We start from the raw sequence: 16,082 nt of genomic DNA on the forward strand, positions 1-16,082 counted from the left end.
GCTATAACAAAAACATGGGGCCAAACTTGCTCGAGGTATGTGAGTCGAGAAACTCGACCTTCGCCAAGATAAATTACTATGGTGGAGGTGCAAGGCTAAACTCGCCCAAGGCATATGAGTCGAAAAACCTGACCTGAACCAAGATAAATTTGTTACAACGGAGGCATTGGGCCAAACACGCCTAAAATGTGTGAGTTGAGAAACTCGACCCGACCCACACCAAGATAAATTAGTTACAACGGAAGCACTGGGCCAAACATACATAGGGTGTATAAGTTAAGAAACCCAACCTCGCATTAAGATAAATCTGTCATAATAGAAGCATGGGCCAAACATACCCAAGGCGTGAGTCGAAAAACCTGACCTATACTTAAATAAATTTGTTATGATGAAGATGTAGTACAAAATATGCCTAAGATGTGTGAGTCAAGAAACCAAACCCATACCATGATAAATCAATTAGGCGAAGACACAAAACCAAATGCACCTGAAGCATGTAAGTTGAAAAACCTGACCTATGCGAAGATAAATATGCTACGACCGAAATATAAGGCTAAATGCGTGAGGCATATGAGAAAGGAAACTTAACCCCTACCAAGATAAATATACTATAACAAAGATGCAAGACCAACGTGCATGAGACATGAGTCGAAAAACCCAACCTGTACTAAGATGGTACATAAATCTGCTATGATGAAAACATAGAACTAAACGTGCCCAAGGCATATGAGTTGAAAAACCTAGCTCGCACCAAAATAAATCTGATGTGATAAAGGCACAAGGTCAAACACGCCTAAAGTGTGTGAGTCAAGAAACCCAATCTATACTAAAAATAAATCCACTACGATATAAGCGTAGGGGCAAACATGCTTGAAGTGTATAATTCGAAAAACCCGACCCACATCAAAATAAATCCGCTACAACATAAGCGCAATACCAAATGTGCTCGATGTGTATGAGTCAAGAAACTCAACCCACGCCAAGATAAATCCGTTATGATTGAGGTATAAGGACAAACGTATCCGAGGCATATATGTCGAGAAACTCGACTTGCGTTAAGATAAATCTATTGCGACGAAAGCGCAAGACCAAAATTTTCTTCTCAGAACTTTAATAGCAAACACCTTAGCTAAAAATCTGAAAATAATGAATCCAATGCTTCTGCACAAATGCATGTTGGGCACAAAATCTGAAAATAATTAATCCAATGCTTCAGCACAAATGCATCTTGGGCATGTCACCAAGAAAACAGCTTCCTCAGGAAAACTCTGGGAACTGCTCATTGCAACCTCTCTGTTCCTTGAATGGATAATAAAAGAATCCTGACAAAAAAAATAATATATAATATTCTTGTTCTTTACTGCTGGAATCAATTTGGGTCAAGATCCGCATGCAGAAAGCTTTTCAGCCGAACATCTGGGGAAGGGGCCTCACGGCCATAAAAGCATCCACCACCTGACCAGGGAAGACAGATTTGTTAAGTGTAAACATAGTAGAGAGAGGCAAAAAACAGGCATGGCAGCACGCATGCGTGGCATGGGCTACATGGTCTGTACTAATGATACTTAACGATCTTCTATTTCGATCCATTGTCTTGTTCTTGGTTCTTGATCATTAGTGCATGTAATCAGGTAATCACTTTTTCATCTTATGGAAGACCATTAGTGCAACCAAATAATGAGTTTCTGTATGCCTAAATTATACTGTCCAGTGTCTTTGACCATGAAAACTTTAGAACAATTAATCAAATAGTTTATTACTAGATGATATGGCAGCTCTCTGAAGGTGAACGGGTTACAGAAGATCTCAGTTGCTTACCTCATCGGTGACCAGTGCACGAGCTTTCCGGTGTCTCTCCACCAGTTCAGACAGGACCTCCACAAGGCGCTTTTTGACTTCACCGGTCAACATTCGTCCAGCTCCATACTCCTGAAAATTTTTTATGGAATTGGCTGCTGCATTTACTAGACTAATTGAATATCTTACCATGAGCAATGTACATGCTGTCATGGTTTTACTTATCCCATCCCCGTGTACCATCAAGTCGTAGGCAAACTGACATGGCAAGGGTGTAAGCCTTCCATGCCCGTGGAGGACATGCTTAAATTTGACATGTCAGCATGGGATTGACATGCCAGTAGTACCCGGTCCACACATCAAGCATCACTAGGCGTGCAGCCTGAGCAATCTATGCTTCTCAAAAGAAATCAGTGTTCAGGATGAAATCGAGAATTTATATAAGTACCTTCTTTATGTGATCAAGCTCAGCATCATCTTCAAGAAAGAAACCAAGGTACTTGACAGGAATATCAACCTGTTGAAGACCCAAAGCAGTAGTAGTAAATTTTGATAAAAGTGCAAACATCAAATGATTTGCTTAACAATCACAGTGCATTCATCTACAGCCTAGACTTGAAAGCAACTTCAACAAAACCCCATGATCAAGGATTCACTAGAAACCAACATAATTTCTGCAAAGTGCTATAACTATATATAATAACTGCAATGAGATTATAATACCACATATCACTATTAAAGACATGCTTCGATTCATCGAGAGTTGAGATAATGAGTCTAATCTACCTATTTCACTCCACTTTTATGAGTCATCCTGACAACGTTTCTTATAGAATTTAAATGCTCCAGTAAATTGTATCTTCATAAGTTCAATTTGGTGCTTTTCTCGGATTTGTCCCATCCAACATTTCCAGCTATATCTGATGTTTGCATATGTTGCTGCCTTTACCTTACCTAATCTGAGTATTTGTATATGTGAAGTTCTTAGAAAAATCCATCATTCCAAATAGTCTATGAAACTATGGAATATCCATTCAGGAATCTATTTTAGCATTAAAATCTGCTCCTTCAGTAGTAATACTGCAAATGTTGTTTGAAAAAGAAAAACAAAGTCTGCAGCTTTCTTAGTGAACCAATATGACAGAAGAAAGCATACCTCTAGATTTGCTCCATATTTTCTGTGGTTCTCTATTGAATCTTGGCCTCCAGAGAAAGCATACCTGTTTACCTGCAAATGTAGCAAATTTTATGACACAATGTTGTAGCCTCATCTTTCATTCTGAACATTTAAAACAACTAAAGTTTGGTAATTTTGTGCTCATTGTAGGAAATAAATTGTGTTCAGTCAGATCAATTTTCCATTATTATAGATATAATTAACCTAATACAACCTTACAATGCACCCATGTTATTTTACCATACCCACTAGCAGGCTAGGCTTCCAAGCAATTAGAATGATCTGTAGTAAGAGCACCCACTTCTGGTTTCACTTTCATGTGATGCACCTAACTTTTAGTCCACATTCAGAATCATTGAATATGGCAAGTGTTGAATGAGTAAACAAGAATGATCCATTCATATCAAAATAGGAAAAAAAATCCATGCTAAGAGCTCAAAAATGGCAACTACTAATCAACTTTATAAGCAAGATTGGCCAATCATATAAATCATAAATAACAAAGAAACAACCAGATATCATGAAGTTCATAATTGTTGTTCGAGATCTTCAAAGCAACTTGATTAAAAATTCAATGAAAAACTCATCAGTGGAAGTTCTTGCTTTGCTCTGTCTGCAGTTAGTGATGAGAAGGAATAACAGAAGCAACAAAACTCAAGGAACAAGAACAATCCAACTTCTCTGACACAGTTATGGTGGAGCAACAAAGTCTAAATTATGAGCTAAATATTTTATTCCAGAAATCCACACTAGATATATTGTACTATAGTGGTGAAAAGAACCAGTACTATCTTAAAGTATGTAACTGCAAAACTCTAAATGAAGAAACACTCAGCCACAACCAGGGTGGAAGTACAAAATAAAATACATTCAAGTGAAAAATAGAAGAGGAAAAGAAGAAGCATCCAATGAAATAAAGCAAATGGATGGAATAGGAACAAAAACCTTATTTTTAATGTCCTTGGATGAATCTGTCACATATATAGCAGAATTTGGATCACTGGCAGACATCTTTCCTGTCTCCCCCTTAAGCATGCAGAGCCAGTACACATTAATAAAAAAGCCATAAATAATCCAACATGGGTGTTTCAAAGCTAAATTCATCAAGATGAATGTCACTCCATAAAAATAAATAAAATATGTCAATGGAAACACTGGGAATAAACAAAAGGAAATGATGCTCTATCCTTACATTGGTAACAATCAGATTATAGATTAGTTCCAATTGATGATTAATAAATTCTCATAGGTACCTGGAGAGCAGGGAAGAATGATGACTCAATTAATGCAGGTTTTTGGTAACCTATCCTAGGAGCAACATCTCGTGTCATTCTGAAGTAAGGATCCTGAAAGATGGACCAAAAAACCACTAGCGTTAGGGAAAGTTGGTAAGTTACCAATAAAAAGTAGATTACACTATAGAACATATGCAGTTTTGCACAAGGGGAAAAAGTAAAAACATAACACCAGAACTATTGAGTCAAGATTTCAATTGTAAAAACTAGTAACAGAAAGCAAAACACCTGGTCAATGGCACATGGTATCAAACAACGAAGATCGTCTTTGCCTGAGAAGAGATGTGGAAATGAACTAGGGAATGATGGGACAGCCTGTAGACAATAAATTATGTTCAGGTATGATAAAAATCTCTAGTGTTTTTTTATTACCAATGCAAAAATATGACAACTAGCCATGTCTTTTTCATTTGTCGAGTAACAGTGAGTCCAGCAGTAATCATTTGCATAAAAATGATGTAATTATTAACTATGCCATGCCAAGAACAAACATTGAACCCCTTTCAGGAAAGAATTGTCATGTTAACTTACTAAAAGGGTCAAACACACTCAGCTATGAAGCAAGTTTCATATTGACCTGAAGAAAAGTTAGGCCATGAGCAAAAGGCGTTGAAGTAGAACCTGAACAGGAGGGAAGCTGATTTTACCAATATGATCCTCATTTGTAAAGCCAAATATTCCTACAACCTGCATTTCAGAAGCACAATATTATAAGAGTAAGTATTTGAATGGCACTCCCTTAGAACATAAAATAAATTTTATAAGTCACGCATGTCTGAAAAAATATGCAACCCCGCCTTGAAACATAAAATAACTGTTATAAGTCATGCTTGTCTGAAAAAATATGCATTTGGAGTCACCTTATTGAATGTGACACATTTCGCAACTTTGACCATATTCTCGTAGAAAGCACTGCAAAAAAATCTTGACATTAGAACTCTACAACATAGCAAATGATCAGCATTACTTGAAATCTAAAGCAACATCAAACTGTTAGTACCAACTATTTGAGGTTAAAAGCAATATTATTTGATCGTTGGCATCAGATCCATCCTACTATTTCAAACTAAGGGTTTGTTGTTCCTCTACCTTTCCTAGACCATGAATTGAAACTTATTCACCTTGTCATGAAAGTTCACTTACATATTGTATATGCAACCCTAGTATGCAGTTATGCACTTCAAATTGTTCTGAGGTCAACTACAATGCATAAACACCTGAGAGGCCCAACTTGAATCGGAAAAGAATGAATTAATTTTTGAAATAATGAATCTTAATGTTGAATGCTTTTATCAGTGAACACAAGGTATACAATTAAAACCTACATTTAACAGAAGGTAGGAGATATATGAATGATAATGGAATACAAGCAATCATTTACATAGTGGAAACTATATCATGCTAGTGCAAAGATGCAACTAACAAATAAAAAGCCTTACCCGCCAACATAACTGAAATCTGAGAAAATAAAAGTTCTAGTTATGTCAAATCCACATGCAATTATGTCTTTTGCATTCTCACGAGCAAGCCTTTTACTCTCTTCCACCGTAAGGTTCTTCCACATGCACTTCTCATCATCAGTTAGCTGTATAACAAGAGGAACCTTGAAAGCGTCCTGCAAGTATCTATTGATAGTAGTAGCTTCAGACAAATAACCAAACCACAAGCTTGACTCAACCAAATTTAACATAACAAAAAACATAAAGTACATAATCTCATGTGTAAAGATGCATATGAATTACAAAACTCATATTAATCGGATGGTTTCTTCAAAATTTCACTGATGAAAGGTCACATCAACGATTACTGCAAATTCTGCTTAATCTAGTGATTTAACCAGACTGTTCAATATAATTAGAACCAGGAAATATCTAGCACGCAACAGAAATACTTACATTTCGATACGTAATACCCTAAGAGCACACAAAGTGAAATCAGAATCACTGGAACCTGAAGCTAGTGAAGCAAGTATTTTTATAATATGTAATTAACATAGAAATGCATCAAGGAATATAAAGCTTACCGACAGGGATACCTACTTGGTGAACATGAAGGGCACCAAATGCCCCATATGCAACGCCTCGGAGGACGGCCCTCTCCCCGTGTACAGGAAGAACTTCTCGCCCCTCTCATAGACATCAAGAATCTCATTGAAGTCCCTATAAACAATCATCCAAGAACCAAGCTCCCTTTCACCAAATGCATCGGAAGACCGAAAGAGGATAGAAATTGAGAGGGCAAAAGTTGTCGGACCTGTGGGCGAAGAAGACACCACGGCGAAGGAAGACGTGGGCGGGGCGGCCGGTGAGCCGCTCGACGCGCCGCACGAGCGATTCATCGAGCCGCTGGCAGCCGAATTTCTCGATCAGCTTGTCGTAGTCGATCTTCCCCCCGTCCTTCGCCGTCACCTCCCAAGGGTTCACCACCTGCTCGTCGTCGCCCTCCCGATCGCCGCCTCCGGCGGAGCCGGCTTTCGTTGGCTCTTCCGCCATGGCAGAAGGCGACCGAGAGCTTGGACGGGGGCCCGTGCTTAGGGTTCTAGAAGCAACGCCGCAAGATTGGGTTTTAGAGACCGGTTCGGACCATAAACAATGAGATCTGAAGACAGTTTTGTCATTTAGCGTTTGGGACCCGCACATAACGTCCAATCACAAGGCAGCCAAGAAACCGAGTGAATGCAGTATGGGTTAAAAAAATTATTGAGAAAAGAAAGGACCGAGGTTGATCCGAACCGGTCCAACATTACGCATAAATCGCCGGTTTGATTAAGAGTGACACTAGATCGAACCCGGTTGAGATTTGAGCCCCACTCGCCCAATGAACGGGTCAGGTCAATGGGCCGGGTCCAATGAACATGAATAATGATGATGACCTCTGTGAATGCAATGTGCGACAGAATGAGAGGCCAAAACAGATTCTTATTCTCTCCATATGAGGTAAAATTAATCCAAACTTAAATTCAACCTAAAATCAATATTTGTTGACCTCGATTAGAATCATATAACCAGCACTAAAATCTCTAACACAACATCCACTGATCAAGAGGTTTCTTTGCATACAGAAGAATAGATCAACACTCAACCTCAACTGCACAATAAAAGGGTTTAGCATATAGGGACATGGAGACAAAGAATGAACTGTTTCTTTCACATCATATTTTCCTTTTGAATACAGATAAAAATGTGAAGTTCTCCGTGACTCATTGTCGATCCGTCGAACAGACTCCAAGCTGACGTTTACTCGTCATCAAGACCTGGAACATACTCCAAACTAACATCAAATATTACAGGACTGTTTGGGGCTACCCTTGGCCTCCCTGGTGCTGAAGTAAGGCCCTTGGGGAATGATAACTGTTGAAAGAACACATAAAATTAGATGCATTCAGATGAAAATTTGATCAATATTGAAAGTACTACATAATGGAGTCCTGAAATTTTATGACAACAGACCAAGTAATGTGCTATAGATGGGCACAGTTGCATATGATTTTTAAATGGACAGAATCTAGCTGGAAGTCTGACAAATTATGATTACATGTTTATCCACTGGTATATGAAAAAAGAAAGTCTCAAAGATGTTACAATATTGATTTCAATGCATCAAGACCACTTACGGAGCCTGGTATATACAGTCGACGTTTTCCTCCAACTTTCATGCCCAAAATTCCTTCATCAAGTCCCTTGACCACCTATTTTTGGCAAAACAAAAGGGGAAAAAGAACATGAAGAAACATGGAAAACTTGCAAGGTGAATATTTCCATGAGAGATTCAAATATTCAGGTGGTATGCTTTCAAGCAAAGCAAATTTCTTCGTGATGACAAAACAGTCCAGTATAGTGAGAATTCCTCATACTGCATGACGCTATGCTTCAATATCTTAGCAAATTCTTGTTCTCTTTTATGACCATCTTCACAGATTCACAAATAACTTCTAGTCCACCCAAAATAAGCACAGTAGGCTGAAAAGACTCGAGTGCAAAATTATACATAACAGATGGTACAGAACGGGAAAGATACATAACAGATCATGAAGGACCATCAGGAGTTGGATGTTCTCCTCCATATTTACACATTCCTTGATACAATTACTCCATTCTAACTGGTTGGTACAGTGTAAGGAGTCCATGATGGCCCTCCTGGATTACATATTTATATTTGACTTTCATGAAAAGAAAAACAAAAATTACTTCAAGAAAGTAGTTGAAAATAATAATGTAAAAGAATCCATGATGGCCTATATGTGTGAATAAGCAACAACTAAAATTATGGAGTGTGTAAGCCAGCATGTGATGTACACCAAGACACATCAACAACAAACAAAGTTCTGACTGATTCAGATCTCTTATAGGAAAAACCATATATGATTAGATCTTACCAACATTAGGCGCAAAGACTGGAAGTATGATAAGATTGTTATACCTGACCAGCTCCCACACGAAAAATATAAGGTAGGCCTTTTTCCAACGAGCTGGAACAAAAAGGAAGAGCAGAATCAGAATCCTTCTAAAGAATTGTCTAGGATACAATTTCAGAATGAGCATTATGATTCATGTTACTTAAAGCTAGTCAGCAGAATATGCAACCCAGATAGAAATGTTAGATAAATGCTTCCAAGATTGTACTGATAGGCCATGCAAAATAAAAGAAATGAAGTTCAATGTATATCAATCAGATAATTGCTTTGCTGATACTCAATATCTAGGTCAAATTTGGAATAAATATAAGCCTATGGAGTTTCCTCAGTAGTGAATTTTCATTGTGACATGCAGTGACTTACTGTCTAAAACAATAAGATATAAACAAGACATATTGCAAACTAGACTGCAGTGGCACAGAAAACATGGGAGGAAATGAGAAGGGAGGCGAAAAAGAGAACAATCCAGAAATGGATTACACCTTTTGTATTTTCATACAATACAACTGTTACTTGTTAAAACTTGTTTCTATGTTGGTTGTATTGGCAACATCTGTTGAAAATCCAGAAAAGAATCTAGCTCTGATTGGATAAAAATCCAGATCCAGTTGGATAATTGTCAATCCTACTCCCATAACTTCTTTTTCGTGCTATTATAATCATCTTGGCTGCCTCATGGTGGAACAGGAGGCACCTTCCTGAGGATCTGATCTGAAATTAAGTTAAGATTAGGCCAACTTTATTGTCAATAGTAAGTTAAGAATCAACGGCCTTACTGTTAGTGATAGAATTCTTTTGAAGGCCTTTTTGTTTTCACTAATGTGATTATACTGCACATCAACATAATAAATCCTTATTGACCTGTCACAGTTGTTTGCTGAATGTTTCTTCTACATTGACTTCCTCTTCAATATGTTGTGCAACTTGCCGTCCCCATCAAATTTGTATCTTTAAGCTTCTCACATCCTAAGTGTAACACCCCCAATTAGTTCCACATCAGAAGTCGGCAATGACTAAGATTGACTTATAAGGGTCTGATGAGTATATTACAATAACTTCAGTTTAAGCATTTTGATCAGTGGTTTGGACCAAACGGAGTTATAGGCCAGTTAGCCCATCAAACTCAAGTCATGACATTTGGTATTAGAGCCAACCTAATATTTGGGCATGATGAGAGGTTGGGCCTTGACGAGGATGTCAAGTTAATTGAGTGGGCGAGATTATAATACCCTCAATTAGTCCCATATCAAAAGTAGACAAAGACTTAGATTGGCTTATAAGGGTATGATGAATATGCTATGATAACTTTAGTTTAAGCATTTTGGTTAGTGATTTGAACCAAACGGAGTTATAGGTCAGTTAGCCCATCAAACTCAGGTCGTGACACTAAGCATTTGTCTTTGGTGTCAAGGAGATAACATCAGAACTATAGTCTGGATTAAGCGAGCATTTGAAATAAATTATTGAATTTTACAAATTTTTCTTTGGAATAGTTAAGTCAAAGCAAATGGAAACATATTGTTATAAATGCTGCAGACAGCAATCAAGGATCTAGAAAGACAGAAAAGGACTAAATGCATGCCTTGAGCCAACAAGAGAAAGAGGAATCAACTTTCTCCCAGATAGTCATGAATTATAAATATAAAATGAAGGCTCCCAGAATAACAGTAAACAAGGAACTTTAAAAAGGACAAAAACATAAACAAAATCTTTCAAGCATAAATATCATTGAATGATCTCGGTAGAGTGTTTACCTGTCAAATATTTGCCCTGATGGAACCATGGCAACATAATTTGCAGCCACCTATATGGTAAGACATGAAATACCAAAGTTATGGCATAGTTATTTAGTACCATAGCTAAAATTAGAGAGCAAATTAAGAAATAAGATACTACACAAGAACATGCACACAAAGTAACAGAACACTGCTATTGAGATGCAGTTTCCCAAATTCCCATGCAACAACTCATCAAGGAGAATCAGTTCAGCAATATTGGATATGAAAAGCAGTTCCTCAAATGTAGATTAGACAACAGATGCAAGAAAACTCAGAAAAAATTGCATTAAAGCAGAGCAAAGATACTTTAGAATTTAAATTCTTCGAAATTTCTAAGAATGAGCTTATTTGCACTTACATGCATTACCAACAGATATCTTGCAGTGCTAATGATTGATGGGAGCCACATGCATTAGGCCACCATTTTCATTTATCGTGATTATAATTTAATGCATTTTTAAAAAAATTGTTCCTCTCACTGAATTATTAAAGTGGCAGTCCACTGATCCACTTTTTCTAGTAATAAGCCAAGTATTCAATGGCATCCAAAGTTTAAAAAAATTAAAAAATAGATTAAACCTCAAACGGGAACTCACCTGAAAACCAATGGGTGGGCTCGGACCTTCTCCAATTTTAATATCCTTATATTGCAGACCAGATTCTGTAGTTACCATAGGTATCTGCATGAAAATATAATATGTTTATCACCTATTCATAAATAAGAAAGTTTTATCTAGTATCTCTAGATTTTAACACTGATATTACAGCAGTAGTGTCTTACCATAGTCCAACAGTTGAATATAGCTTAGAGTTCAAGCAGGTTGCAACAGCAAAATTGTAGACATGATAGAAACTAGACAGATGAAATGTAGAGGGAGCACAAGTATCTTCAACAGCTATAACAAGTTACAAAGAGTAACAACTGGTCGAAGGATGAAAAACCACTGTGATGGGAATATACTAATCCACACTCATGAATAGAAAGGAAATTCAGTGTAACTATTTCCTTCAATTATGGGTTGTGCTTCTTCAAAAATTTAGATCTTCCACTTGCTTGTTATGGATAATGACATTTCTATGAATCATGAAATGTGGCTAAATTGTAAGAAATTGTTTATGAGATGGTTCTTCTTGCTTTTACATCAGAAATGAATCTGCAAAATCATGTCTATCCTTGTCAGCTAAGAAAGAAAACCATGTAGACTAGGTTCACGATAACATGATTAGTTTTCATGAAAGACTTGTTGGTCGAAAAAGGGCATCCGTGCAGTAATTGGTCACCATCTCAATCCAAAAATTTTAGTAGATAAATTATGGGCCAATGCCAGTATATTAACCGTACTCTCAGATAGTATGGGTTAATAACAGGTAACATTATCCACTCTTACATGTCCTATCAATCTCCCCCTACATGTGAGAGTCCTACCTGCATACCATATAACCACACCCTTCAAGAATGAAGTGATGTCCATAACAATAAGTTCTTTAAAGCACATAGAACAAAGATAAATAAGAAGCCCACATCAGAATGTTTCAGACCACCCAAATACCAGATCAATGATTTCATAAACCAGAAAATTTTAGTGCATCTACTCAAAATCAAAAAAGAAATTATTGAGTTTACACATCTTTTTGTTAGTCTTCTTGATCTGCATAAAAATTTGTCATCTTCAGAAATGACATCATTTCTGACATTGATATCACCAGTCAAAATCTTAACTATTTAAAGAAGAGCACTAAAGAAAATTTACATCAAAATCTGGATAGGCAAGAAATTGTGTTCAGGGTTATGCAACCTCACCATACATTTTCAAGCTCCTTTTCACATTCCTCGTTACATAATCTTGGCGTTTCCTCTGGGGGCAATCCAGCTCCATGGGAACCAACAATGGGTAACCCAAAAACAGACGTAACCAACACCATTCCAATCGCAGTCCGTCGACCAGATAGTGTGAAATCGTCATATATTCTCTTACTTAATGTTTTGGGTCCACTCACTGAGGCCGAGCAATGAACACACAAAATTGGGATCCTCTCAGTGGACAAGATACGAGGATTACACCATGCTTTCTTGACAAAGCTTGGACCTACACAAGTATCACATACTACTCAGGAAACTTTTGCAGAAGCTATGATATGAAAACACTTTCTGACTATTGAGCAAGATAGCACCATATGCCAACAAGCCAAAGCATGCAAGTAATCTTAATATGAATGGCATAAGAGCTATTTAATTGATCAGTTTCTACATCGCAGTAAGTCGTATGCTCGTCTACTGAAATTCCTTTCCAATTGCTTGAAAGCTAAAAAAACGATACCACAACAAAAACATGAACATGGCTTCTTTTACTACAATTCATTCTCATGGCTGATATCCCATATACAAACATTTGATGTCTCTATAACACAGGAAATAGATCGAAAAATCCCACAAACTCATCCAACATAGGTCATAATGAATCTCGCTAAAGGATGAGAGAATAACAAAACCGAAGGCTAAGCAGCAAGCCACTTCCGAAAAGATCACCAAAATCTGAAACTACCAGTGAAGAACTCTATGAATAATTCTCAAGCGGCTCTCGTCAACCAAAAACAGAACAAAGTACCGATTTTGTGGTGACCATTTACGAAATCAGGCTTCAATCTCTGCTGTTTTTGGCAAGAACTCATTCCTTTGTAGTCGCTAAACTACTGCATTTTGTTGCCCCAAACAAAAATGTGTGCAAGAATTTCTATGGCACGCCAAATTAAACAGATAGTATCTCTGCATGTGTGCGAGAGAGAGAGAGAGAGAGATAGAGAGAGAGAGAAGGGGAGAAGGGATTGGATGGTGACCTGAGGGAAGAAGAAGCGCGGAGGAAGAAGCCATGGCTGTGAAGTGAAGGACGTGCATTGGGTTTGGAACGGATAAAGGATTGCGTGGAGAATCGATTGGAGACGAGGGCTCGATCTGTCCCGCAAGTCACCCTCGAGCCCGATAACCCACTTACTCGATCTAAATCCGATCCGATAACGTGTATTTCGGATCTTCAACCATTTTATTGTTTCAGTGTCCCGCAAGCCACCCTCGAGCCCAATAACCCACTTACTCGATCCAAATCCGATCCGATAACGTGTATTTTGGATCTTCAACCATTTTATTGTTTCAGTTAATACTATAAAAAATATTATATATACCTCATAATTATACGGCTAATATCTCGGTATCATATGATTGATACCTTATGTTGGATGAGCCATGTTTTATCGCCTTTTAGGTGATGATGATGATGGACTCTACGAAAGGTTAGTATTGACTCAACCAACTATACTAAATGTTTCATAGATTGAATATAATAGTTTCAAGCATTAATCATAAACTTAACCAAATAATTAAATCTCATATTATTAAAGGCCCTTGTATCTAGTTTTAGTATTTCGTTTCTTATACTTTAAAAGGTTATATTTATATCCCGCAACATCTAAATCTATTTATCCTAATACCGTTAGTTTTATCAACGAAAATATGAAATAAAAAAATAAAAAAAATAATTTTTAATATTTTAGTTGATGATGACGGACGATGCCATAATTGGAGATCGCAAGTGTCTATTGTAGATAGGAAAACGATAACGAAAGGTAAATGTTGCTCTACATTTGCATAAATGGTGACATGATTATCAGAGTGTCCCTTCAATTGTTTTGTATCCACGTCGATATTAATGTAGTTGTCGAGCTACATTGCTCGATGTCTGTATCGATGACCCTTTCGTCGCTTAACAATCGTGTCAATATTGACGCAAATATATAGTGACCCTTACATCTCGTCGTTGCTCTCATTATCTATAATAACCCCATTGTTGTTCCATCATTCGCCACCATCGACATTGTCCATCACCATCAACTAAAACATTAAAAACATCTTTTTATCTTTTATTTTTATATTTTTATTGATAAAATTAATAAAATTAGGATAAATGGGCCTAGATGTTTTGCTTTCATAATCAAATAAATATCAATATAACTTTAAAAAATATATGGATCAAAATGCTAAAGATAGCTAATTACATCAGACAATCTATAATTAGCTTTGTAAACTTTTAGGAAATGATCTCCCTGTACAGTGAATTATACTCTTTATATTTGAAACTTATCCCGTTCCTTCAAATTCTTTATTAATTTAAACATTAAAAGAATTTTCTTATTTTATCATATACATCTGTAATTCTTTTTACAGTATCCTTAGTAGAATTCACTCACATCAAATTTATGATATTCTTTTAAACTTAGAACTAAGGTTAACTTCCAACCCCCTCAAGTATCACACAATCAAATTCCATTTAACCATCGTTAACAGTTAATAAGAAGAAAAGAAATTCGAAAAAAAAATGTGTCCCCAATACTGATGATAATTAATATATCATACGGTGCACCATAGTCGTGATGTTTGACTTCGAGATTGGTGCCTCAAATATCGTGCTTAGGACTTTTTGGTGTGAAGACCAGAATTATATACCATTGACTGTATTTTATATTCGTCCATATATATATATATAGTTTTTGACCGAAGGTACAAGTAAATGCGCGTCTCGGACCTCAATTAATTGCAGCAAACGTGTTCATCATCGCCATGTTTTCCTGCACGAACTGTGTGGAGAAAATTCCCATGTCAGACCGAAGTTTGAAATCATTTGCTTGGCAAGTTTGGTAGTACATACTCCGTAAACTTTTATTCGATGCTAAATTCGATTGAATCTGTTTTAAGAAATAATAACTATTATAAGTGATAAATAATTTCTTATATTTAGTAAATATTTATTTCGTCGTCGTATGAACATGAAGAATCATTCGAATCATTATTATTTTATTAAAATTCTTAAATGATAGAAAAATAAATATGAGTAAAATAATTTTTTTATTAGAGTATTTTTACCATCGTTATAAGAATGAATCTTATAAAAAAAAGACTTCTCTTATTTATATAGAGAGACTAATAAAATTAAATTTTTAATTTTTTGATAATAAATTTTTTTTATCGTTATATCAAAAACATTCGTTTACTCGATCTTCGTCGCTACTATTGTTTAAAATAATGTACTTAGAAAAATCTTGAAGATGCATCAGCATCAGCATCAGCATCCGAGGTAGGTGCCGGGAAGGCACCCCCAAAACCAAATTCCGACAAGTTTGCACTCCTTCAATGACCAAGACTGTGTGTACGTTCCATGCAGCAGCTTTGGTTCGAGTTTGCCTTCAAAGTTCCACACCTCGGAGTCAAAGATCTCCTTCACCTGCCACCATCTGCTTCTTCGCCTCCGATCAAACATGTGACACATGTTTGACCGCTGCTAATCTTTTTGGTCAACAAGAAAACCTCACAATTGTCAAGGCTTTGATTCAGACGAGACTTTCTTGGCAGTAGGTAGCTTCTCTATATAAACTCCTCGCATGCAGCCGAATCCTTGCTCGCACCACCACAAGCATTACAAGCTAGCCTTTTGTCGAAGGAGTTGAAGGATCGAGGGATGGGTTGTCGGAGGAGTTGCGTGCTGGTGATGGCGCTGCTCGTCTCGGCCGTCGTCGCGAGCAACGTCGGCGGAGTCGACGCGGCGAGGCCGGTGCCGGACTGCTTCGACGGCGGC

The 16,082-nt window shown here is 37.1% G+C and overlaps 2 protein-coding genes across 4 annotated transcripts; both read right to left on the reverse strand.

Annotated features, from left to right (window-relative positions):
* Positions 1-1,176: 1,176 nt before the first annotated feature.
* Positions 1,177-6,828, reverse strand: LOC135642195 (tryptophan--tRNA ligase, cytoplasmic-like). 2 transcript variants are annotated; one of them, XM_065158128.1, is made up of 12 exons: positions 6,523-6,828; positions 6,309-6,428; positions 5,709-5,894; positions 5,130-5,181; positions 4,891-4,956; positions 4,498-4,584; positions 4,228-4,320; positions 3,920-4,000; positions 2,954-3,025; positions 2,246-2,314; positions 1,819-1,929; positions 1,177-1,455 (listed from the first exon to the last, which is right to left on the reverse strand). In XM_065158128.1, the coding sequence occupies exons 1-12, from the start codon at positions 6,759-6,761 to the stop codon at positions 1,405-1,407; spliced, it is 1,227 nt and encodes a 408-aa protein (XP_065014200.1). In that variant the 5' UTR covers positions 6,762-6,828; the 3' UTR covers positions 1,177-1,404. The 2 variants fall into 2 exon arrangements, with proteins under 2 accessions (XP_065014200.1, XP_065014201.1); XM_065158129.1 differs by having other exon boundaries at positions 6,293-6,428.
* A 452-nt stretch (positions 6,829-7,280) lies between these two features.
* On the reverse strand, positions 7,281-13,410 carry LOC103992671 (peptidyl-prolyl cis-trans isomerase FKBP16-3, chloroplastic). 2 transcript variants are annotated; one of them, XM_009412469.3, is made up of 7 exons: positions 13,297-13,410; positions 12,268-12,548; positions 11,058-11,141; positions 10,438-10,487; positions 8,689-8,737; positions 7,883-7,957; positions 7,281-7,619 (listed from the first exon to the last, which is right to left on the reverse strand). In XM_009412469.3, exons 1-7 carry the CDS (start codon positions 13,352-13,354, stop codon positions 7,506-7,508), a joined length of 711 nt encoding a protein of 236 aa, XP_009410744.2. In that variant the 5' UTR covers positions 13,355-13,410; the 3' UTR covers positions 7,281-7,505. The 2 variants fall into 2 exon arrangements, with proteins under 2 accessions (XP_009410744.2, XP_018684427.2); XM_018828882.2 differs by lacking the exon at positions 13,297-13,410 and adding an exon at positions 13,068-13,271.
* Positions 13,411-16,082: the final 2,672 nt, after the last annotated feature.

This window comes from Musa acuminata, chromosome BXJ3-7 (assembly GCF_036884655.1).
Source record: "Musa acuminata AAA Group cultivar baxijiao chromosome BXJ3-7, Cavendish_Baxijiao_AAA, whole genome shotgun sequence".
Lineage (NCBI taxonomy): Eukaryota > Viridiplantae > Streptophyta > Magnoliopsida > Zingiberales > Musaceae > Musa > Musa acuminata.

Bases quoted from the DNA above. Each gene is read 5' to 3' on its own strand.
- LOC135642195 (XM_065158128.1), bottom strand. From the start codon at position 6,761: ATGGCGGAAGAGCCAACGAAAGCCGGCTCCGCCGGAGGCGGCGATCGG. The intron at 4,957-5,129 runs GTGACTCCAAAT...TCTGAAATGCAG, and splicing joins AATGTGTCACATTCAATAAG to GTTGTAGGAATATTTGGCTT. The intron at 2,315-2,953 runs GTATGCTTTCTT...GGTCTTCAACAG, and splicing joins AATATGGAGCAAATCTAGAG to GTTGATATTCCTGTCAAGTA.
- LOC103992671 (XM_018828882.2), bottom strand. From the start codon at position 13,131: ATGAGTTCTTGCCAAAAACAGCAGAGATTGAAGCCTGATTTCGTAAAT. The intron at 12,549-13,067 runs GTACTTTGTTCT...ATACTTGTGTAG, and splicing joins AAATGGTCACCACAAAATCG to GTCCAAGCTTTGTCAAGAAA. The intron at 10,488-11,057 runs GTGAGTTCCCGT...CTTACCATATAG, and splicing joins GCCCACCCATTGGTTTTCAG to GTGGCTGCAAATTATGTTGC.